The sequence below is a fragment of the Anabas testudineus genome, chromosome 7, assembly GCF_900324465.2.
Source record: "Anabas testudineus chromosome 7, fAnaTes1.2, whole genome shotgun sequence".
Lineage (NCBI taxonomy): Eukaryota > Metazoa > Chordata > Actinopteri > Anabantiformes > Anabantidae > Anabas > Anabas testudineus.
Genome location: NC_046616.1, coordinates 14,479,969 through 14,506,589, shown reverse-complemented (window position 1 = coordinate 14,506,589; position 26,621 = coordinate 14,479,969). Strand labels below are relative to the sequence as shown.

The 26,621-nt window shown below is 41.5% G+C and overlaps 1 protein-coding gene across 4 annotated transcripts in view; it reads left to right on the top strand.

Moving 5' to 3' along the window:
- Nucleotides 1-26,621, top strand: part of LOC113167930 (ERC protein 2-like) — a 132,866-nt gene that overhangs the window by 100,325 nt on the left and 5,920 nt on the right. For all 4 annotated transcript variants that reach the window (XR_003299319.1, XR_003299318.1, XR_003299317.1 and 1 more), the window contains one exon: nucleotides 2,949-3,014. Coding sequence is in view for 1 of the 4 variants with exons in the window: in XM_026368900.1 (XP_026224685.1) it covers nucleotides 2,949-2,975 (27 nt within the window). In the remaining 3 variants the exon portion in view is untranslated. The remainder of the gene's footprint in view (nucleotides 1-2,948; nucleotides 3,015-26,621) is intronic.

Here is a 26,621-nt window from a genome sequence, read left to right as displayed (position 1 = left end):
TGTGTGTGTGTGTGTGTGTGTGTGTATGCGTGTTTGGGGGTTTAAGACAAATACCTGGGGATTTCCACATGAGAGTAAATTCCCACATCTGTTCTATCTGATATGCACTTCAAGACTTTATAAATGTTTGTGAAACTGCTGTCTAAATTGGAATCCAAAAAGCACTGGGGATTCCCTGTCGTTAATACCTCCCAAAAACACACACTGCAAGTAATAATAAGTGTAATAGTCACACATCATGCCACAAATACAGCACCATGATAATATGTAAAAAAAAAAACAGGATGGTTAGTTTTATTCAGCCTAAGGACTCAGGTGTTTTGATTTATAAAGTAGCGTGAAGGTCTGGAGTTGATTGACATCCAAAGTACACTTTCACTAAAGAATCTCAGAGACATTTGAGTTATATATTACATTGTGGTATATTTATGTTAATATCTGCATTCTTTTCAATTAGAGAATGAATCTGCATGTAGATTTTTAAAAACATTCCTAAGCTTTACTATATGGAAATCGACTTGGAACATAGCTTTACCCTCGAAACCACCTTTTATAAACCCACAAGAAAACCTTGACCGTGAAGTTATTAGATTATGTTTTGTGTTATTTGAATAACACTATCAAGCTTTTAAGTTTCTGAATTGCTCTGTTGTATTGCAAAATACTAAAAACCACGTTAGGCTTTGTATTAAACTCTGCGCTGCAAGGGGTCTCTTTTTAGTATCACACACTACTCCCCTTTAATTTTTTTATAAATATTTTTCCCTCACTATGTCTACTCAGTGCTGTTTTACTGCAGCTGTGTTTATAGTGTTTGACATATGAAACAGTAGCTCTACGCAAGTGATATTTCAATTTTTCGAGTTGGACTGAAAAGCAAAAGAAAGTATTGCTGGGAACTCTTGTTAAGAATGTAGGGAATAACAAAATAACTTGTAAATCTCGGCCAGTCAGTTAAATAACTCTCCATTAAAGTAAAAATATATATACAAAGGGACTGTGATGGCTCCCACTTGGTATGCAACATTGGGGCTATAATGAAAGTAAAACAGGGTTAAAAGAGGGCACAAATATGGCTATATTAAACATAAAAAAACAACTAAACATATAGGACTATGTGTGTGCATTGGTAATGGTTGCAATGGAATGAGAGGTGATCCAGTATAGTTGTCACAGGTGGTGAATGTGTTTCCCTCCAAACACAGGACTTCATATCTCCTTTAGTCCCCCTCTTTCATCTAAATGTCATGAACGACTCTATTTTTTCTTAAACAGTTTGTGCTGTCTCTCCTACTTCTATTACTTTACCAATTTTCCTGTTTTTACCTTTTTTCCCTTTTTTTTTTACCCCTTCCCCTCTGGTTTATTCTTCTTCTCTTGCCAACCATTTCATTTCTCTCCATTTCTTCCAGTCTTTTATATTTATTGCAGTTCCTTCTCTTTCTACATCTTTCCCATTTCAAATACAATATCCAAGTGCAGTCAGGCCAGTGGTTCAGTGCATTGTTGGATCCATGAACGCCACTCGAAGGATGATTGATGATTATAATGATAATGATGATGAAGAGGGTCTGCACGCTCACCATGGAGACTGTGGTGCCTTTCCAAGATACAGCTAGTGCCATGAATAATATAACAGTGACCATATGGTCTTTCTTCTGCATTTGTATTTGCATACAGTATGTGCAAACAGACACATGCGCACAGCAGGCACACCCAACATGTAAACTCAAATACATCCACTGGAAATCTGAAAAACAAAAATGCAAGAACGCACTTCAAGGTTTTTCAAGAAGCCAAACCGCAAGTCATTCAGAGATCATTGCTACAATTAGTGGGCTCATCCCAGTCGTCTAACTATACCCCATGCACTTAACTAAGTCCGTCACAGAAGACAGGTGAAATATAATCGGAGGAAACAAGCACAGGGATTGGATTTAGCCTCATAAGATGCACCCCAGGACTGCGTCTCAGCATGGATTGTGTGCACTTTGACAAGCATGTTGTGTTCATGTTGTTCTCGTTTAGCTATGCCAGCACCACTGCCAGATACTTGGCAGCAGCCTCTGAAGGAAATAGAAAACAGCCATCAAGTGTTTATCAGAGACAGAATTATACAACCTTTTCTTTTGGGCTGTTCGGTTTTTTTTTTTTTCTTTTTTCTGTAAGACTTAACATGCTGCCTGCTTCAAGTTTATGAGAAGTAGCACATATTTGGTATTTGGCCTGCTTGTGTGGACGTGTGTGTGTGTGTGTGTGTGTGTGTGTGTGTGTTTAACCTGGCACAATGAGTGGTTATAGGTCTGGCTCTGTTTAGAGGGCCTGTCACAGCCATTCATAGCATGTTAGCATTTAGCATCTAGCATGTTCCAACGATAGGCCGTTATATACTATTCTATAGCTTAGCTGCTTGGGTATATCCTACTGAGTTTACCGAGCCTGTCACAACCACTCACCCCAACCAAACACCCTGTGGACGGCAGCCAAGATCCTTATGTTTTTTGTTCTGGTATTGTTTTAGTGTTGACTCGGCTTTGTCAAAGCCTAGTTTAGCATTATGCAGGCAAGGGATTGGCTAAAGCGAGCTGCCAGCTCATGCTAACCGTTGTAATGTTAGTGTCTGAGTGAATTAGCCTTCCTGTTAGCAGGGCTCTTGTCTGCACAGCTTCAGTCTCAAAGATACCCCCTTTGTGTGTTTAGCTCCTAACAATCACGCTGAGGAAAGTATTTAATGATATCATATGCTGCTTTTCTGCATGGAAAACATGGACAGGGTTTTTTGATTAAAAGCCACAGGGGGTCAAGAGGGCCATGAGATTAAACAATGTGACTCTCCTTGGAAAGACATAACCACAGCGCCAGCGCTGTAAGTCCTTTTTTAAAAGGGCACTGATGGTTAATTGAATGGTTGATGACAATATTTGACATTTCCCCTGTTTTTCTTACAGGACGATGAAGAGGGAATTTGGGCGTGATGACCACCACCCTGCGAACCCTGAATCCATTTGTTCCTAGTAAGCTTCCACAAAGCTGTTGTTGTGCTTTTCTAGTTAATATACTCCCTGACTGTGTGTAGTACAGCATACTGCTTTAGATATTTTAATAATCTTCCACACAATAGGTTCTTGAGAGGGTCAGGAACATTGATGGTACCACAGTAACCGCAGCATTACCCAACTTTCACAGAAGACACTGTAACAGAGCACGGCTGCTGTTCCCATTGCTTATGAATTGCAGTGGACTAAGAGCCTGAGTTGATATAGTAGTTTATGGCTGACTTTCTGTGAAGTGCTCATGTGCTAGTTGTGTGCTGTGCGTGCACTGTGTGGCTATATGGCTATTACTGTGTGGTATTAGACCTACACACGCCCCAGCAGCCTAAAGCAAGCGTATGAGGGCCCAGAGGTGATAAAAACGACACAGTGAGAAAAACCAGAGATGGACAAGTCTGTCTCCCCGTGCCCCACTTTTTTAGTCATAGTAAAGTTTTACCACGCTACCCCACCCCGTTGTGTGCCAGTGTGTGGGGTAGTTAATTACAATACAACGCAGAACAGTCATGAAGCTTGTTTAAAGGGTTCGAGCTGAAAAAAGCATAAAATGAAGAATGCAGAGTCATAAAGGATAATTCCTGTTTTGGGGCTTTTATATCGATGCCCCCCATAGACTCAGGATGCCTTTGAACGTAAAGGTATGGAAACAGGTCTGTATAGGCAGGGATGCTTGAGGGGTGTTCGGAGCCAATACGTGTGTATGTGTGTAAGACAAAAAGAGATAGAGAGAAGTAGAGATTCACAAATGCATATGTAGGAAACAAGAGTGATAGAAAACGAGAGATGGGAAAAGAGAGTGAGAGGGAAAGGGTGCGTATGTATTTACAGTATGTGGGAACAAGAGAGAAAAGCAGGCAGCATGGTGTACTCATAGTTTCCAAAATGTCTCATTCTTTTCCCCCAGTAATCCACAGGTGGACCATCACAAACTGATTCTGCCTCTAACCTCATTGCCTTAGTAGTTGTGCACTTTGCCCTGACACTGCTTTTGGGATTAGGAGTCCTATAGCTTGTGTGTGAGCAAATGGTTTATCTTCCTGCAGTGCAAAGCTTTAGTGTGTTTAGCTGTGATTGCGTGTGCATTTGAGTGAGTCCTGAGCATTGCTGAGCTATACAGTGCTAAAGCAGCCCACATAGTCTATAATCCAGTCCATGTGTGCTGGGAATGCAGTAGTGTCAGGATTCACCATACTGAAACAGACCACACTGCCCCCTTTCTCCTTCTCTTTCCATCTCTCCATCTTTTTCCACCTCTCCCCAGATTTTAGCTTGCTGTGCTCTAACATATAATCCTTTAAGGTAAACCTAGAAATGGACCTGAAGCTGGTCTACTGCTTCAGTATCTCCAATAAGATATCACGATGGTGTGTGCGCTCACGTTTGTGTGTATTAGTGCTTCTTATCTCGCTTTAATAGAATAAGCCAGGCACATTAGCCTTTAGCACAGAGTGGTGTTGTGGCTAGCGATATCAGTGCTGCTCATCTATCCACTGCTGTTATTCTGGCAGCACACAACGCGAGCGCAGCTAACATGTATTAGCTACTCTCTATGGGAGAACAGATGGGAGCTATTTAGCGGTGTGTAGCTACAGCGCAATAAGGCCGGACCTAATCCCCATATCCTGTCCATGAGTGAGCCTTCCCTAATATGAGCAAACAGAGATGACAGCACTGATAGACAAATAGCTGGGGATCTGCGCGTCTGCTTGCATGTGCATATCAGTGTCGTTGCAGGCATGCATGTTAGCTTTGATTGGCGTTTCTAACCTTGACTCCCTGTGTTAGACTGCATGTTGAATTCCATACAAACATAAGTGCTTAGTTTGAGTTGGCAAGTCTAAGTTCTGAGCGTCAAGTTGTGGATTTGAATTGGTTACCCATGGTTCAGTCTAAGAGGACACTGGACTCTGGCTCATTGTGGTTGTGTGCATCCTGCTGTTGATTACAGGGGTTTTGTTTACCCTCTTGGCCTCTCAGCCCCCCCCCCCCCTCCACACCCCCTATAATGAAATTAGAATGTCCTTTTGGACAGAAAGCACAGGAGAAGGGGGTTGGCGGAAAAAGTGAAGGAGAACATGGGGCCAAACGAGTGAAGCTGAGTGGGGGAAGAGGTTTTCTGGAAACATTATGCTTTTATCCCACCGTGAAGTTATTTGTACTGAATGAAGCGAAAAGAAGCTGAGAGGCTTTCCAAGTGGGGACAGAAATATGTTTGTGTGTGTGTGTGTGTGTGTGTGTGTGTGTGTGTACAGAGGATGGAGAGAGGTCTTGTCCAGGATAAAACAAAAACGAGAAGATGGCTTTAATTTGCCCATGCTGTGTTTGCACTGAATACAGTGGTTTGTATGTCTACAGTGTGTATGTCAACAAGTATCCCACTCTTATACAATATGAACTGCTTAAACAAGTCTAGAAAATTGAGTTTAAGTTGAGTGGGAAACTGAAATTCTCTGTTTAATTTATTGTTCAAAAATACAGTTTAAAGTGTCGCAGGAATGTTTGTGCTTGACTTGCCTGTTTCTTATTTGTTATGTTTGGTTCTACCAGCCTATGAAACTCATGGGCCCAAGCTACAGCAAACATTGAAGCAATGCTGACCAGACAATAGTGATTGAATGTGGGAGGCACCTGAAAAAATTAGGAACGTATGCTGAAGTGAATGTGAAGTCAACAAGTGTGTTTTTTTTTTTCCTGGCTGCTTTTTACTGTTTGTAAACAGAAAAACAGAAAAACCCCAAATGAACTCCAGTGTAAATATGGCGTTGTATGCGTACATTCTTAACTGGAATTGAGCTTTAACAAACCATAAATGCAGTGCAGTGCAACAGAAATGACAGATAGTATCAGCTGTTAGAAGTGATGCCAATTTTCTGTAACCGCAGTTCTACAGCTAAGATCACAACAGTTTTAGTCTGCACCAGTTGGGATTACTCTTCTTTGTGCTCTCTTATCTTCAGGCAGATAATGAAACTTCAAAACCAAGCTCACAATGCATAGAATTGATACTGGAAAATATAGCATTATTAACTGTGGGAAATGACAGTAGACACCTTTCAGTGTCCATAATTTTATAATAATGATAATAACAGTTTACAGCTCAGACGTGGCGGCGTTTAATGTTACCTTGTTCACATTCATTTTAAGAGTAAACAATATGACACGCTAATATCAGCTTAACTTCGCCAACGGCATCTCGAATGGTTGAGCCGGCCCTGCCACCTTTCCTGCACTGTGTGCCAGCTTCAATCTCTAGTGTAAACAACTTTTGTGGCACACGTTAATTACTACAAGTTAATGGCACATGTTTTTGCAAGTCGCCTGAAGAAACATCTACCCTATGTTATCAACACACCTCAGCAGGTTTTAATTAAAGACTTTGTTGGCTTTCTTTAGACGTTCAGAAGTAAATAGAAGATAATGGTTCAGTTGTATTCTGTGTAATACACTAGATTTGTATCGTTTTGTATCAAAAAGAAAACCTCAGGTGAAAATCAAGTCAGTACATTTGCTATTATATATCTTATTATAAATGCTAATGTTTTATGCAGGCAGTGAGCGGCAACTCGTTCCAACTTTCTCTGTGTGTGTATGTAAACGTGTTGGCACCTGTACATCCACAGTTTTGCTAATGTTTGGATATGGCGGTCTGTCCTCACACATGTATGAAGCTGCGCTATGCTGTGTGTCTTTGCTGACCAGTGAACCACAGCTTGGAGGTCAGTAAAGGCGTCTGACCGAGGCCATCCCTCAGCCAGCTGTCACCATCATCAGTCTGTGGGGCCAAAGGTTGTTCCACCAGCTTGAACATGAATGGAGAAGTCAGTACTTTAGCAACACCTGAGCACAGACATTTGAGAAGGCTGTTGGTTGTATCTGTTTTAATGCATCCTGAACCAACACTTAAATCATTCTGTGGACTGTCCTCTTTGTGTAAAAATACAAGTGTTGCCTGTCTTTATAGGTACATAGATGGGGACAAAATAACTATTTTGGTGTCATTAAGAATGGGAATGGGGGCTGTTGTTTTTGACAGTGTGTCCTGGTGATACCAAGTAGTGCAGTAAATTATACAATAAAATCCCATCATGAGTTTTTAACAAAGACACCTGAAAGAAAGCATTACTATAAAAATACATTGTGCAATAGAGCATTGCACCATTCTCAATATTCTCCAAAAAGTCTAATAATGTTGCTAAAGTTCTAGTATGGATCACGATTTGTTTGACAGTGACATATTGGTGTTTAAATGCCATGCACAATATAGCCTTTAAGTAGGTAAATGAAGAGCAGTGATAGAATTGCTTTGTCAGTGCCAGCAAGGGAAGCTGTAGACAGACAGGACCCAGAGATGGGGGGGTGGGGTGGTAAGGACTGGCAATCATTGTGAGGCAGACATGAGGCAGGTTTATTCATGTTTTTTGTGGTTTTCTTGAAGTTGTATGAAGGAGAAGATAGTTAGACACCTGATGTGTGGATCACAAGGTAGTTCATCTGAGTAAGCTCCCTTTCTCCTCCCACAACACACTCATTACACACGCTGAGACACGGCCACACACACAATCGCTCGTGCAAACCTACAGGGATGAAGAACAATGCTTAGGTTTTGTAACTCTGGTTCTATGATCACAGGTAAATCCCTGCGTATCAGTGCTTATCCATGCAGAGAAAATTTGCATGTGTGTGTTCATCTACTCAGAATGATCCCATGAAGCCCTGTGTGGGCAACCTCAGGAGCACAGCCAAGCCCTGCAAATCTGAAACTTGGCAGCCAGTTTTCCTGCCCCCACGTTTGCATTCACTTGTGACCCTCACAGGTCTCCTGTCCAGTGTAAGCATGGAGATGACTGTAGTAATTCACATGCATGTTATTTATAATTTGAGTAGCATATTACTGATTCTTTGGCTCAAAATCCCAAACACTCTCACCTTATAAAAATTAACCCTCAAAAATGTGCATTCACATGTCATGGACACTTGATTACTATTCTGTACTTTTTATTATTATTAAAACATTTAAAGTTTTCATACAGGTATAAATGCTGAACCAATACTTAACCACCTTATTCTCCCATCTCTGTCTCAACATGCCAGTTGTGTCTGTAAACTCCTCTCTGGTTTGCTTTCTGTGCAGAAAGCTATAAATCAGTGTACCTCAAGCTGTCGCTATTTTTCAACTCAATCTTTTTTTCTCCCTATTTTACTTTTTATCAGTTATCCCCATTGCTTCTTCAAATGGCATTGCCATGAGATACATCAAAGTATTTTTGTGGTTTGCTAACAGCGACCAAGAGTATTAGAAATGCAGGTCTAAATGTTATAGTAGAAATGCATATTGTTGAGGTCAAATTGGGAAAATACCGTACACTGACTGAATAGTGTGCACCTGGTGTGTGTGTGTGTCCTTGTGTGTATTTGTGTAAACGATAAATCAAGAAAAGAAAAAGTAAGAGGGAGAACGAGAGATCCTGGCAAGATTATAAGGGTGTTTTGTGAGCTTATAGAGATGGCAGCACACAAAAGCTCTTCCCTCAGGAGAAACTCGCACCTGGGGAGGTACTTGTAAGCATTTACAGGCATTTTTGTGTGAGTGTGTATGTGTGTGAGATAAAGAACTAAATCATTGTGTATAAGAAACCTCTCGGCAGGATACTCTGGAGGTCAGATCCCCTGTTCAAGCCGGATTACATCCCAAAGAGAAAGTCTGAACATCCACAAAGAGCCGCTGCTTGAGGGAGGTATAGGGATTTGAAGACAGAGAAAAGGGAATCACAGCCTTTTCACTTTAAACCTATTATTTTCTTCAGACTTCCTGTGCTCTCCTCTATCTTTAACATACACACATGGACACACAAAATGCACTAAAAATACCATACAACCTTAGGTCTTAGGTAAGGCCTCTGTTGTTCCCCAAGCTGTCTTTTATAGACCCATATAGACCCACCTTCAGGCTGCCAATCATAGATGTGGCCAACTGCTCCGAGATAGAGATATTCGGGTGGGTGGGGGCAGTATGGTATCTACAAACTAGAAGACACACTTGCTGAATTTACTGTGTGTGACAGTGGATCACAGCAACAGACAGCACTTTTGTTGGTACAACTCGAGCATTACTGCACACAAACACTCATGCAAAAGCAGACATACCTTCACTAGTGTTGCCTAATAGAAAACATTTATAATCAAGATTGACACCCACAGAAACACTGTGGTGGAGAAATAACACAAAATGTATTTTGATAAGTAATAGCAGAAGGAATTTCACTATTTTCTTTCCCTATTCTAGAAATGCCAAAGCTGCTATCAGACACTCCTTGTAGAGTTGAAGAGGAAAACTAACAGGAATTTACTTGTTTCCTCCCGCTGAAAGTCATCCCGTGGCAAAGTCAGCGAAGAGGCTTCATAACTTGAGCTATTGCGGAGCAACTGCAATAACATCAACAACCGTTGGACTGCCACTCAACATTAAGGGCTGACCACTAATTAGGCCTCATATAACAGTAGGCTGCAGTTTATTTCTCACGCTAGCCCAACACTTTCCGGAAGGTCATCCTCATCTAGGAAGCTTGTAAAAAGAGAGATGTGCTGTGTGGCTATTTGTCAAAACAACAACACTTTCCTCCATAATTAATGTCTTGCAGTGTAATTATGTAGTTATGAGAGCTTTCCCATAAGAAAAATAGCTGACACTCAATAACAGTGACCTTTTCCAATTTTTTTAAAGCCACTGAGTCTTAAAGCTACAGCATAAACTTCTCATTTGGGCTCCACCTTGAAAAAAAGTGTATAAACCCTTGGCTTGAACAAAAGTTACCGGTAGTCCAACACAGCTGAGCTTGTTGGGCTGAGTAGTGTTTTCAGCCAGGTTATGTTTTCCAGTGAAACCTTAGATTTGGATGCCAGAGTGGCCTCTCTGTCACCAGATGAGCTCAGACAAGCAGATTAGTGCTGTGCCTTCTCAATGTGTCCCTCAGTTTACTGTGTGTTACCGCTGTAATACTTGCCATCAAACCAATGACTCTGACTTTACAAAGGTGGCTTCGCCATACATGAAAGCAGTTACAGTCACATGCATACAACTAACATATATGCCGTAGAACTCCCTCTCCCTCTCTGTCTCTCTCTCTCTCTTATCTGGGCCTGTGGAAAAGCCTCACTTGTACGATGACATTCAGCACAGGATTAAAGCCCATGTAAGACCCTCCTCAGCTTACACTGCTGCTGCCAACAGGGGATCTATACAACCACACACTCTCATGCAGCACTGTCCACACACTGGCAGAGATGCAGCTGCATACACACATACTGTAGTCAGGCAAGCGCAAACTCGTTTGGGTGCGCATACACACATAGAAATCAACGCACCCTTTTTTCTTAGGGTGAACATGTAAGCATGTTGTTGTCTTGTTAATACACTGATACACACAGTCGTGCATACAGACACACACAAGCACACTTGCATCCTTTTGTCCCGCATCCCACACCTATCCTCCTTACTCCTTTCTCAGAAACAGTTTGTCCTTGCCAGGAATGAGCCCCGACACCAATCCCATTTTTCTGCAATGGAATTGTGCCCCCCTACACACACACCGCCATACAAACACACACACACATATGCTGTACATATTCTAGGCTGGACAAAAGGTGAACAGTTAGAACAGAGAGAGGGCATGAGGCCTGGTGTAGACACAGACGCCTCGAGTTTTAGAAGTATGACTAAGTCAGGACCTTAGTTGAGATGCTGGGTTACAGTATTGTGTATATGTGTCTCATTGTCTGTGCACACCTCCAGGGGTTAGTTGGTTGGGTCTGGAAAGGATTCTCATTGGAATGCATTCTGATGCAGCTAAACAGCGATCCTTTTCTGATCAGTTGTTTATCCCCAAGCTTTGCTTTGAATCCGTCTTTTCTCTCCATCTCTATATCTTGTGTAGACATGGAGACAGTGGCTTTTTTGTAATGTGACTGTGTTTGATGGACTAAAATAGAAAAGGGAGCTGTTGCTCAGTGTGGTTTTATTTTATGTTGTATTTTATTCAGACTACACTCTGCTAATCTGAAAAGTCATAAAAAATGATAAGGACAATAACTTCTGATATAAAAATATTGAGAGGAACCACAATAATCTTCCTGTGACACTCAATCTTGAGAAAATCCCCCACCTGTTAAATATGAACTGTACTGGCTAAAGGTAAGTGAAAGAGGTAATTGAGCACAAGAGGCTTCCTTGATTATTCTTTCTCACCAAAAGCAGAGTAGAGTATTGCAGGATAACACCTCTCATCAATAGGGGCCATTGTACATCGCTCCACTTCAATATCCTATCCTGGAGCAGCCTGGCTTGTCAGAGTGTATGCAGCAAAGCCTGAACCCTGCAGCAATGGGATTAGCTCTACTGCTGGGTGGTCCTCCTCATGCTGATCTCAGAACAGCAATGCAATTTACAGCACACCCATTATAGGTGTGAGGATTATGAATCAGGTCAGGTCACTGAGGTTGTGTCTGACCACTGCAAGATTATTGTACAGGATATTTGGCCTGATTTGAATGTTTTTACACTGTTTTTGTAAACTGATGTAGGCGCAGTGACTCAAGGTTAGAGAAGGGGTCTTGACTTGACTTTAAGGTTGTTGGATTGAGTCACCAGTCTTGTTAGGAAGGGTTTGCTGGCTGGGTCAGTGGGTTCTGCTTGTGCTCTAGTGTTACTGCTCAGTGGCCAGCATTTGAAAGCTGTGGTTGTGTTATGCCATAGTCAGATGAGAACTAGCAAGGCAAAGTTTACTCGCTTGCTGTGGTGAACAGCAGGCAGGACAGGAAATATTGTGGGCAGGATTGCAAGCATTACCTAGCCAGCTAGCATTAGTATTCCACAAGTTGAAAACGATCCATGTTTTTATCAAACGTTTTATTTACCCAGTCCTTGCAATCATTGCCAGCCATACAGATGGTGCTTATTTTTATTCAGCATGCAGAAATAATTTCTTCCTGAATGAAAGGTCACTCTCACGTTCTGTCCGAAACTGCACAGATGTTGGGGAGTCTTGATATTTTACTATTTTGACCAAGCCGCTAAAAGATGTGGAAATGACTGACCTCTCTCTAAAATGTATTTGGTGTGACTGTGGTCTCAGTGGGTTAGCTGGTGAGGTGAGGCAAAGTGCTGCTGCCAGTGGTAAAGAAAGGTTTATATTGTTTGTTACAGGTTTGTGCTGTTACATGGGATTGTCAGTCACAGGTAGTTAGTAGCTGAAGTCATAGTTTCAATCATTTGTTTTTAGTTTATTTCTTTTTCTTTTTTCTCTGGCTTTTAGCTTTGGCTTCTTTCTCTTTCTACCTTTATCCTCCATCCTTGAACTCATCACTCTTGAGTGGTTAAGCTGGCTGAAAAGAGGACAGGGACTGGTATTTCCTAGTCTCACACACACACACACACACACACACACACACACACACACACACAGAGTACAGAGGCAGCACATGTTCTCCATAACAGAAATCCCAGAGACAGACAGGTACTATAGTGTGACAGGAGTAGAGCTGTTAGAGGCCTGGCTTTCTCCCCATTTGAAGGGATGGGAGTAGAGGACAATGTAAACACTCTGTCTCACACATAAACAAGGCCACGCTCAGGTTTCACTGCACAGTCAGAGAAAGCTCACCCTCTCTTTTATAGAGAAAGTATTTGTGTAATTTGTTTATGTGAGATTCCGTAGCTCTAGTAGGGAAATGGCTTTTTCAGCATCACACTACACCTGAGTTCAATTTCACTTGCTCTCTCACAGACAGATCGTAAAGATGGCATACCAGAGCGGACACAATCTGTCTTTCTCCTCTGTGTCCGAATTTAATTTCTCAGCCTTACTCTGTCTCATTCGCATTCTTTCTCTCTACCCCCTCCCTACCCTGTGCTCTCTCTCTCTGTTATTATCTCTCTCTATGAATAATGACTGTGTAATGTAATTATTCAACAAATTTTCAATAACAGGTGAAGCAGGTCAGTGCAACTTTTAATATCCACATCTGTTTCATTTGAAGGATCCTTTGCTGTTGATTGAATGTAAGCTTGAAGTTCTTTAAATTATTTGTTCGCATTTTCCTCAGTGATATTTCAGAAGGGGAAATTGTGAATATCCACCACACTTCATGCTGTGGAACATGGAACTGTAAATCCTAATTAGCAAGAGCTCCTAACCAGTAAAACATGTCTGCTGGCATGGAAAGCCAACATGTGTGTATGTGTGAGTGTATGTAGACCATTCTGCACATATATATATTTTTGGGATCAACACAAAAGGCCAACAAACGTCTTTTTGGAACACAGTCAACTGTAAACAATCACTGCTTGATAAAACCAATATTGTTCTATGCTAATAATATTCCCCAGCTGACTGTACTCTCTCACACACACACACATAAATGAATTCATCCTTGGCCAGCTTCAGCTTCCTGTTACACTTACAAGTGTGCAACCATGTGTTTAGCAGCACCAAAAAAAAAAAAAGGCTTAACAGAACCTTCTGCACCACAGTGCAAATGTAGGCCAGAGAACAAGACCCAAACATGTGTTTGCATTGTTTTTGCCTTCTAATTACACATACACGTAGCTATTTCTCTCACACAGTGTATGTAAAATATGCACATGTTGAAACAGTGTGTGTCTCCTCCCCTGGTGTAACGAAACGCTTTGTATCTGGAAGTGGTGTGTTTCACAGCGGGCATTCCATTCAGACTAACTCTGCTTAGGTAATAACTGGGCTTCGCCTTAATTTGTTTGTGTGTATTGCTGTCTGTGGATATGTGTGTATGTGTGTGTGTGTGTGTGTTTATCTGTTTGTGTGCATACTTGTATTACTTGTGCTGTGGGAACAGAACTCTGTTCCACAGTCACATTCTGAGGAGTTAGAGTTCCCATAATGTAAACCATCACATTTTAAGATGAAGACTGGGTTTCAGGTTAGATTCGGGTTATGGTTAAGAAGAGTTATGGCTAGGCAAGTGGGGGTTATAGTGAGGGTCTCTAGGATTTTTGAAAGTTATTATTCTGAAGTGATGAAAACATGATAGCATGTGTTTGTATGCATGCATGGTCGAAAGAATCACTGTCTTACATTTTATATAGACAAGTCTGTCTCAATGAACTGGTCATCCACAAAGTAGCGTTTTATAGTCTTTATTTTTACCCAAATCGTGTTTCTTTCTCGCTTTTATTCCCACACTTCAATTTTCCCCCTCAACATGGCAATTAGGATAACTTTGGCCTTTAAAAGACTTTGCAAAATCTAGCCTCTGCGCACCAGTTATGTTCAAACACATTGGTTGGCATAATTTTCATACTGATAGGCCTCATTGATTTTGTGTGAAGGTTTAAAATGTGACGCACACACAAACAAACCACCTACTGAGAGCATATTTTCCCTGAATACTAGAGGTCAACAGGGGCCAGTAATTGCCAGATAAGCTAAGAGGGTTGCCAGATCTGAGTTGTTGCTGCCAGTTCAGTCTAGCACCACACACACACACTGCAATCACAGACCCAACCTTTTATCAATGATGTCAACAGTTGTGTAAGCTCCATAAGTCCTACGACTGCCTCATCCTATCACTGAACACACACACACACGCACTATTATCTGATACTCTGATGTGACAGAGAGCGAGGAGAGCCTGATTATATTTTGTGTATTTTGGACAAAGCAGAAAGACGTTCAGCATTTTGGTGTGTTGCTCATTGGCTATAAGCACCACAAGCACATGTTTGCATGTGGATGTTTGAATGCCTGCGTGCATGAGATTCAAATTTGCTGTATGTGTGTGCAAGTGTGTTTGAGTGTGTTTGTGGGTGGGTGGAATGAGGCAGAATACCATGACTTTATCATGGCAAAGCAGAAACAGTATTAACAACTGGTGAAAGATGTTTTGTGGACATTTCTCGGATTCCCTTTGGGTGGAAAGAAAAATGGGGAGAGATGAGAGAAGAGGAAAGATGGGAATAAAAAAGGGGAGTCGACTGAATAATGAATGCTATAGATAGATTTCTGTTGGTTTTAAACTGAGTTGCTGTTCAGTGATCAGTTTAAGCCTCCTTGTAGTCATTCTCTGTCATCACTTTGTGGCAGTTTTGAATTTCTAAACACGGGAAGTGTTGCTTGATTTCCTTTTTCTTTGTGTTTGAAGTGCATTTCTGTGTGTGTGCATGCGTGCGCATGTGTGTGTCTTTCCCTTTTTCCCTTTCTGTTGCTCTCACTCCCTCTCCCATTGCTCACATTCTCACACACATACACAGATGTGGGATAGTTGTTTGCTTTTCTTGCCAAGCAAAAATGCTTTCTTCTCTTTGTGACCCGCTTTGGTGTTACCTGACAAGTGTGTGGATGTGCATGTGTGTGAAGAGAGTGAGCAAGTGCTAAACCCAGTTCCTTGCCTGAGTGCTGCTGCAAAGGCCCAGACTGACAGGGAGGATTCGAAGTGTCATCCCTGGGATTAAGCATAATGAGCAAGAATGAAATACAAGACAACATTGCACACTTACACAAACACATACACTCTAAACATATACACAGTAATGTACACAGGCAATTATAGAGAGGTGTATCAAAGTGATGGACTAAGCTCCTGTTTAAATGCGTGTGAGCAGGCCATTCCATCATTAGCTGCACGCCTCTACAAGGAGGGAACAAGGATTATCCCTCTTTACTTTCACTGTATCTTTTTTTTTTTTTATTCTCTTATGTGTTCTTTCTACTCCCAGACTCCTTTGTCCTCTCTCTTTCTTGTTTTTCATTTATGTGGTTGTCTGTGTATCATCTGTGCATCAAGAGTGAGTTTATGGTTTTCTTGACTCTCCTGGTCTGCTTCACATTCCTAAAGATGATAATGACTTGGTACTTGGTACTGTGGATAAGACTGCTTCATTCCAAGCCTGGTCTGTTTTAATAGTAAGAATATTCAATTAAATAAAAAATATATATATATGAAATATGTAGAGGTCTATCTGTCCCTAATTTAATGTGCTCTGTCATAATAATGGCATAATGACAGAACATTCATTCATTTATACTCACATTGAGAAATATATTTGTGTTGCTACATTTACCTGATTAGCAAAATCAGACCTGGAATCCATATGTGCCGTAGAACATAGGACCTTTTTTGTCAGCAAATCTTGTCCAATTGAATTTGAAACTGCCAAGTGGCAGCTTACAGTCGCTGTCCAATCAGATAGCAGCTGATAAGTGTGGCACGTAGCAGTTAGCTTGGCACTCACCAGGCCCTCCTGGCCTATATGGAGTCTTGTTGGCACAGTATACACATGGAGCTTTGCAAGATTCTTTGAAGGGGATCATCAGCTTTCATCTTATCACTTTGCAAAGTGACACAGGCTTCAAAGAGTGCTGGTCATTTTTATTGGCACTGCGTGCATGTGTGTTCCTGTGTGAGCTATCGACACATTCTAAGAAAGCTTTTCCAGGCTCTAGGACTGTGTTTAATGAAGGCAAGGGCATGGCTTCAAAGACCTGCAATCCAATCTACATGTGCAGATGTACACACACACACACACACACACACACGCATGCATTCATACCACCACATACACCTCTGTTGGCTGGAACGAAGTTTGATCTCAGTCTCTCAGCCTGGTCTTGTAATTTGTCGGCACACTTGACTTTTATAAAATGACTGACGGAAACAGACGAGTATCCAAGAATGTGAAATTGTGTGAGAGGGAGTGAGCAATGAAAACATTCAGTATTAAAATAAGGAATGCAAGAAAATCACCTGTATTCTCAGAAGGGTTTTCTCTTCTAATAGATTTGTTCACAGCAACATTATTAGGCTTGTGTAGTTATGCAGTGCTGCAGTATACAATGATTGGAGGTGACATGTGCTAAGTTGGAGAAATGATGAAATTTCAGAACTAATGGGCAAACTGTGGGAATTGAATTACACAAAGCTTAGAGCAGGAGTGAACTTCATTCCACATAATATTGCTGTCATTTGTAACAGTCGCATCACACTCAGTAAATTGTTGCTGTCAGCTGAAGTATTCCTATTTTCAAAACTTTCCAGGCTTAAAGATAACATCCATAGCCTCATTTTTAATTGATGCCAGTGACTCTTTGCAACAGCGCAATGGTCTTGGAAGACTAGAACATACAAATTTCTAACAGTTTCAAGATTATTTGTAAAACACTAGAAGATTTTTTAACTGTTTGGAAATATGAGATAGTCCCAGGCCTAGGATTGACCCTCAAACCATTTGTTGGAAATCCTTCATGCTTTAGGTTTACGAGTGTGTCTGTTTGAGTTTGGGTGTTTTAATGCGTGTGTGTGTGCGTGTTTGCACATATGGGTAACTGTGTTTCTCTGGTGTCTTTGAGGTGTGTTAAGGTGTGTTTCTCCCTTTGATGTTTGGCATTGGGTTTATAAAAGGGTTGGTTTTAAAGGCATGATTTTTTTTGTGAGTGTGTGTGTGTGTGTGTGTGGTGTGTGTCTGTGTGTTGGCCAGCAGTGGATGTGGTTCACCTTGCACTGGCCACCTGTAAGCCATCGACAGAAATTAGCCTCTTTAGTCTTGATGGGTTGCAGAACCGAGAAGGAAGGGGCGGTGAGAGAGTGGTAGGAGGGTGGTTCAAGCAGGTTTTGTGGAGGTATATGTGTGTGTGTGTGTGTGTGTGTGTGTGTGTGTGTGTGTGGTGGAGGATATTTTAACAAACAATTTCAAAAACTACACTCTCACTGTGCCATCATAAGACAGAGAAAAGGGGAGACATGTTGTACGCCATGCAACAGGGCCATTTGTTTCTCATTTGTCTCTAGTGTCTGGGAATCTATGTGTGTGTGTGTGTGTGTGTTATTTAGGTACATATTTAGCTATGGTATTCTGGCGGTAGGCCCAGTCCTGCTCCAGAGTTCTGCTCTAACTCTACTAAACACACACAACCTGGACTCATTACACTCCATAAACAAATAATTCATTAATAGCAGCCTGCAGGCTTTACACACACAAATACAAACATATAGTACATGTGCAGTTGTAAACACACTACCAACCACACCCATTCCCACCCTGTCCATGGCTCCTATTGGCTGTGGGGCTTGGGCTAGCGAGACTAATGATGTGGTCCTTGTGTTCCTGCTTCCTGTCCTTTGCTGGAGGACTTCCTGTAGCACAGTCATGTGGTCTTGATTACATGTTCACATCTAAAACCCTCAAGCAGCACTGTTTTGATCTGATACACACACACTCAACAGATATAGAATAACCTGCATCCCTCTTGTCAGATATGTGATATTATTGACCAGGAGCACTGGAAATACTGAGCATCTGTGTTTACTTCTCTTCTCTTTTCTCTTCTCTTTAAGTTTCTTTGTCTGTTTCTGTTTTTGCTGACATACCTTCTTCTGTAGCCAGGAGGTTGTTTGGTTTGATGAGTGGCTGACTGGTCCTGTTGTATTTTACTCACTGCCCCTCAGCCCAACCCTGGCACTAGACCTCACAGATGGGCTGCAGGTTGGCTAGTTCTACTAGAGGGCTACACAAACAGTGACTCTTTCAAACATAAAATCAATACTATTTATATTATTATTCTTGTTATGCTTAAATATGTCTGAAATCATTTTGTGTACCAACTGCATTGCAATCACTAACTTGTAAAGTTACCAAAAAATAAATAAAAAACTATAGTTAACAGATGGATAACCTGTCTCAAGTACATTTTATACAACATTCTTAACACATAGCTGCATGTAAGATCAACAATCAATCAGCGGAAAGTGATCAGCAGTAATATGTAAACATGAGTTCTATTTGTATATTAATGTTGTGCATAGTGGGATGGAACATGCAGAAGTAAGGTCTTCTAAACAGGGTGGATCCAAACAAGTGACAGAAGCTGGCGTATAATCTAATAATCTCTTGCTCTTGTATTAGTAATTTTTAACTTTTTGTTTAGCAGAACCAGCTCTATTATATTGATGGAGCATCACACTGTTTAACAGCTTCAGCCAACTGTAAAGTTGTCATTCCTCATCTGAGCTCCACAGAGCAGGAAAAGTGTTTGTATAGTGTGTGTGTGTGTGTGTGTGTGTGTGTGTGTACAGAGCCACTCTCTAAGGGGAAATTGTTAGCAAATGGGCTCCAACTGCTGGCCTTTTAGCTTTGCAAACACAACCTAAAGGCTCTCCCCACATCCCCTTCTCTTCACTAAACCCTTCACCTCCCCTCACCCTCCCTTCCATCCACTACCAATCACCTGCCCAACAACCCCAAGGCTTCTCATCCCTCTGCAACTCCCTCCTTTCCTTCCCCACTACCCCTTTCTATTTTGCTCCCACTCACTCACTTAGATATTTCCATAGCCCTTCACCATCCCCTCTCCCTCCATTGCTGAGTCTTCATCTTCACAGAGTCATTCCTGAGTAGGTAAATAGAGTAAATTGGGGCTGACCCCCAGGGTTAGCAGAGGCCATGCTCTCTTTTCATGTCAAAGCCATCTGAAGGCTGATTGGTTGATTGCAGTGCTCTTTGCTGCCAAAAGGCTCCCTTGTGCTGCTGTAATTGCCCTATCATGGGCGCATACACACATCCACATACTTAACACACACAGACAACTATGCACGTACATACATGCACACACACACATATTCTTACAGCCAAATGACTTAATTGGTGTTAATTGCATAATGACAGTAGTGAATTGGACTGGGGTCAGAGGTGACACAGGTTTGAGTGGAGAGGGGGATGGAGAAAGGATGTTGACAAGATGTGAGAGGAAGGCTGGCATTTTATTCTGTCTCAGCCTCTGTCTCTTTCTTCCTCGGTTCCAGTACTAAGTTATCCTTGAACTGATTGCAGAAGTTGGCCCGTGGGGATGACACACACACACACACACTCCCACACATAAACAGACAGCCCTTTGTGATGTGGAGGGATGCTCTATACATTTCACACAAGGATTCAATTTGGCTCAGTCAGCATCTGTGACTGTGTGTGCCTATATGTGTGTGTTTAACTATACTGGCAGAGTATGTTTGTGTGTGACTAGCAGGGCAACTGAATGGGCTCTATTGGTGAAAACGTTTAAGCCATCATCATTACAGAGAGCTGTTGGTACAGAGGTGTGTTTAAGTGAAGGATGTAATTGGCCCGTCATAGTGCTGTAATCTTCTCATATTCTATGAAAACACCAAAAGCTATTGGCCATAATGGCTATGTTTAAGGTGGGACCTTCCCATGTTAAACATACAGTTTCTTAGCTTGATATAGGCCCAAACTGAAAAGTGGAGAGAAGGGCTGGGGTGTGTAGTGTTGGGTCTATAGCAGAAGTTGTGCATATATTCTTCCCCATGCTCTATTTTACACATTTATTTCCCCTTATTTAATTCCACAGAAATCACTCGACAGCTACGTGTGTGTATATGTATATGGATGCAGTTCGAATCCAGTATGTTCTGGATCGCGTGATCTCAAAACCAGAGCTTTCTCAAGTGGAAACATTGCTGGGTCTGAGACCACCCGGGATTAATTTCTTTTGTGAAAATGTTATTGTGTATATGTATGCATGCAACTGTGCATGTCTGGGCTCCACTGCAATTAAATGAGTACGGCTTGTGTGCACATATGCCTGAATCCCTGTATGTGTGTGTGTGTGTGTTTCCTGAAAGTGCATGTGTCCTTGTGTGTGGAGGAGTTACAGTATTCCCCCATTCTGCTGTTTATGGGAGGGAGTGAAAAGTGATGGAACGTATGGGGAGAGATGGGCCAGTGATGACATAGCCTTATGTTCACCCCCTCTGGATATGGCCCGCTCTATATTAGATCTATCCATCATAAGGCTGCACTTGAGTCCCACATGGTTCCTATACCATTCATAGATAGATGTCCACTGTACATGTGTTAGTTTCATCAATGTTCTCATATAGTACATGTCACGCTCTTACTTGTATAGCATGAATGTACTTTGTCATGTCCACTGCACATACTTAGTGTGTCTAGCCTGTATTGGCTCCCTTTAAGTGGTTTTCGAAGCTATAGATGATAGATATATGTTTTTCTTCTGTTTCTTCAGAAAGACACCCCCACAGGCTCATCAAGCCACAAAAGAAGCTGTCACTCTCTGCTTTTCTGATCTCACTGTGTGTACATATGATATGTGTGTGTGTGTGTTGTGTTGGTGGTGAATGAGGGTTTGTGTGTGCATGCGTAAATGCCTCTGTGTGTTTAAGCTGTCACCTGTTCCTTATGCGGTGTACGAGCCCTGTCTCTGAGCGAGCCTTTCATCTTGTTGACAGGAGATACCTACAGTGTGAAATAGCCCTGGCCAGATTTACTCAATGAAAGAGCAGGTCTTAACCACTGTTATTACACCCCTTTTTTTAAACATCACTCTCTGTCTCCTGTAGTCTCTCTCTTGCATTCTCCTTCCCGTCTTGCTCTGTCTTTATCATTGCGTGTGCTATAAATATGCTTGCAAGTGGGCATAAATCTTAAATTAGAGGGGATTATCTGTAATATTTAGTGCCTATACATTAATATAACAATAACAACTGGATTACATATACACGTCAAAAAGCCACTGAGCTATACAGTCAAATCCAAGATTGCCAATTCTAAAAAACACATTTGTAGAGGTAGCTATGGACTTGAAGAGGTCAGCAATAGAGATTATTCTTCTTTATCACTGTCTCCATACTTCTAGGAGGGAAAATTTGACCTGATCCTGGATGCACACAATGTTTCTGTAATTGTTGCTTGTATATGTGGGTTTATTCAGTATGAGTTCATATGAGAGTAAATGAATAAGAAATGACACATGGCCACATGGAGACAGACACACATACAGATACTATGCTCTTTTTACAGCTTAAATTAAATAAAAGAAATACATGGTGAAAAGTGACCTATCAGACTTCTAGAGGGCACTATGTGTTGCTCTCAGTTTTGATGTGTTTTGAAGTAACGATCTCCCCTTTCATCCCCCCACTCCTCTATGCTAAAAGTATGCACTGTTCTAAAAAGCAGATTAGAAACATGGTTACTTGTATACAGGGCAGATGAATTGAGAAAACTACCTGAGGAAATCAGATTCCACTACCCCAATTACGTAAACCAGGTTTTCCGTTTACATGTCAGTTAAGAAATCAGCTTACACGATAAAGCCGACTGTAACCACGTTAATTAAGTGCGTGTAAACACACGGAATATCTCACTGCTCTTTCTTTCTCTCTGCTCTGACAGTCTGACGTTAGGCTGTTATTTCTTACAGGTGTTTGGGCGTGGCTGTCTGAGCTGTTGAACATGTGTCAGGGTCCAGGTGGGGAGAGAACAATGTAATTATCCCTGTGAAACACTATCCATGTAACACAAACATTACACATATGTGTACTGGCAGTTACGGGAGCCAATGCTAATGTACTGTGATGAAGTGCTGTAGTCTCCAAGCAGCCAACTGTACATGTAAAGTAAGCTCGAGTCAACTGCACATGCACATCATCTCCAGCTTTTGCAGTCTAGCAAGCTAATTAAACAAAGCAAAGATCGAACACAGAAACTCACTTAAAGCACTGTAAATTGCTATAAATTGTAATTGCTATGTCTAAAGCACAGTTGAATAATCCATCCAATAAATCTAGGTGGCGATTGACAGACATTAAGTACAGACAACTTATTATTGGTTTTAGTCTTTGTATGTGGGTTAATCTAGAAAATGTCCAGCCTTTAATACATTTCCTTTAAACCTAAACCTCTGTTGCAGATATTTGCTAAATTATCTTGCCTGAAGTTCTCACGTGATACCAAATCTCTATATACATTGTATGTCTACTATTGGGTTGACTTTTCCTTCAACTAGGTAAGTGGACTGAGAAGGCTGTCACCTGTCATTATGGCAAACTGGAGGGGAGATGTAGGGCATGCCAGTTAAACCAAACTACTCAAAGATGTGGGGTAATGTGAGTGATGGTTGAAAGTCACAGCCTGTGACCTGACAAAGCTCCTACTAAACATCAGCACATGATCTTGCTTGGGAGGCCTGAATTCTTTCAGCCTTAAGCCGATACTATTCCCAGCACTACTCAGACAAACTGTTCACACAAAAGTTCACACACAAACCTGTACAAACACACACACACGCACGGCAGCAAACTGCAGGTTTTATGAGTTACTGGAAGTCTGCACACAATTCACTAAATCACTAAGTCATTTCAGTATGAACTGTCACTGGTTTTCAGTGCTGATAACAAAAAGTTGTTTGGAGCAGCATAAGTCATAAGTTAGTTATCCAAGTTAAATGAACCACTGCTGAAACTTGTTTTCTAATTTTATAATTTAGCCAGTACATTAATATTCCAAGTCGAGCACTTTTATAAACAGTGAGAAACGGTTTACATTGACTACAGTAAAACATTTCACATTATTTCATTGGTTGTCATATCAAAGAGCATTTGCCCAGTTAGTGCACAACCTGTTGGCCTAATCCCACAGCAAGACTAAATGTTGAGTGCTAGTGTTGTCAGTGAGGATGGCTCTATCAGTGCTTGTTTAATGGATACAGTGTGTTTGGGCAGTAAATATCACAAAAATATGAGTCGCTGCGTCAAAACTAATGAGGATTATTTACTCTGTATCTCTGCCCAGAGCCAAGCCTCTGTCACATTCTACGATGCTTATTTATGATTCGCAGTATCTCCCTTTAAGTTTCACTAGCAGAGCTTTCCAGTGTCTTACGGAGCGCTCCAAAAGGTTGTTAAAGGTTCAAGATGGCTGCGCAAGTGGCGTGTCAGTGGTTTTAGTCAGAGTGAAAAATGTACATGTTTAGGAGTTTACAGCTCTTGATCTTTTATAGTTCAGCGATGTCTTAGGAATCATAACAGGCTCAAATATCTTAAGTGTTTTTCACTTAAATGTATGTGTTTCTGGCCTCTCTCTCCTCTCCTGTCAAGATCTATTGCGTGTTTCACCCCATCTTTCTCCCCCTCTCTCTCTGTTTCACTCGCACTGCCCGAGCAGACATCTTACATCTCTGCCCTGGGGCTGCAAAGGTGCGTATTTCCCCCAAAAGACATTTCCCCTCTCCTCTTCTCTGATTACCCCCTTCCCACTCCAATCACTGCCCTGCAACATGCCTGCTAGCAGGGAGACCATGTTGTGTGCCTACCATACATGCTCACACAAAAACACATTTGATTTGACATTTACATTTTCTCTTTGTTATTTCCAGAAAGGCAGCATCATAAACCCATAGGAAGTTATCAATGTGTTTATTTGCCCTCTCTATTTATCCTACGTCTGCCATTCAGCAATGGCAACTTAGGTAGAGATCACTAGCAGGCCACCAGGCATTGTAAAATCCTCCCTCTTTATCCAAAGAATATGTGCCTCATGTCCTGGGGCTATACTGACCCCAGGAGCACAAACAGACTCAGACCAACAACAGGACTGATTCTTCTGAGACCAGACCTTCCTATTATTAAGCATAACACTGCAGCAGTGCTACACATTGACTCCACTTCATATCTATTTCAACTTCGTCTTATATACGGTTTGTTTGTAGGTCTACAATTTAATAAAAAGAAGTATAAATCACATCCCCAAAAAAAGTCTGATAACCCTCCAATCAAGTGGGATTGATGAATAAATGAACACATTGTCTAACACTGGATGGGCAGGGGCTCTAGTATTTGATGACCAAACACAAATGTTAGCTGACTGTGTAAATCTCTGTCTGTGCTTGTCTGCCTCAAATACTTGTAGCAACTGAACAGACATTATGATCAGATTTTGTTGACACAAGTGTCCCACACACACACACACACACACACACACACACACACACATATATACAGATTCATAGACAAACACACACATATCCATGCAGGCATAGATACACCTAGGTAAAGGTGGGTCTGTTTTTCCTTCATAGCAGATTGAGATCTGAAGGATCACATTTATTTGCTTAACTTGTTCAAGTGATCCTAAATAGATCTGAGATGACCAAACCAGACCAAGCCAAACCATTTTAAATCGAGAGCTCTAGCTTCATTGTCTCCGTGCCCTTTTATAGCAAGCCTACATTCACACACACACACACACACACACAAAGACGGACTTTACTTTCTAAACTTCCTAAACTACTTGCACACTAGACTCATGTCCAGAAATCTCTATTGCTATGAGCCAAATGGCCCTCGTCTCATCATCATCATAATGTAATCATCATTTTCTTATTCACATTACACTGGTTGGCATTACTTTATAAAAAGTTGACCCTGTTTGAGTTCTATTTAATTTGTGTTGAAGGTGTTTTACTACAGAAACACTGAAAATTGAAAAGATTCTTCTGTGTCTACAGCCCGTTGTGAACACACAGAAGGTCAAAGCAGTTAAGAGAGGGAAGTGAACTGTGGGCAATAAAGAACATATGGAGAAACAGTGAGTCTGTGGGCAGTGGGAATGAGAGGAAAAGACTAGTTGGGTCACAAGTGAGGACTGATGGGTCAGTGGAATTGGTCTCATCTTGAGAAGACATCAGGTGGAGGGAGGAGCATTAGTTGTAATGCTCCTTTGAGTTAGCACTGTGGCTTATTTTAATAATATGCTCTGACATAAATACAAATGTGGAAAGGACTAAATATATGTTGTAGAAATCAAAGATGTTTCCTTAACATTACTGTTTGTGCAAAGTATGATTGTCTTTGTCCTTCTTTTCTGTCTTGCCGGAACAAGGTCTTGACTCCAACCCACACTCGTTCCCCTGAATGAAAACCATACTCCCTTATAAAACACTAATATGAATTAAATGAGAATCCTGTCAAACATGTCTTCTTCCAATGTTTCTTTCTCTACTCTTGTATTTTAGTAAATGAAAAACAAAGGTAGCACAAGAGAAAGTATATTTCACTATAATTTTGTTTCTGTAAATATAGTAACTGGGTATATTTGGGCTACTGGGTCAAAGCAATTCAATGCACCCACACCCTCCGTTGCAAAGCTTCTAACCTCTCTGCCTTACCTGCATGTAATACCACAGCCAGGCTTGCATCCACTCCAGTTTTCCATAATGGGGGTGAGAGGCGGTTACCGTGTCAGTCTTCATATGCCGCCTTATCACACCATCAGACTACCCTCAGATTCTCTTTCCAGATGGAGGTGAGATAGGGCCTCAGAGGCCCGGACCCCCGCAGACACTGAGTGCACGGAGGCCTCCCCTGATCTCTTACCTGATGGAGGTGCTTTAATGTGGGCTCAAATTTCACTTGTCTCCCCCGCCTGGCTGGGCCTGAGCTCGTGTCAGGATGTAGGCACTTTCAGAGCACTTGGGTCTAGGTTCTGATGGACCACCACCTCTCCACGTTGGTGTTTAACTCCAGGTTACTGTGTTATTATAGGCCACAAGCTCACAAGGGTCTCTACAGTAATCATATTGTGAAAAAAAAGGGTAGAGTGGTGATTTATACAGTGTATACACAACTATTCAGGCACTCACAGGCAGACCCACAATAGATCCCTCGACATCTCTCTTGATAACATAAACATTACCACTCTCACCGCGCTCAGACCAAGAGGAAAGAAGA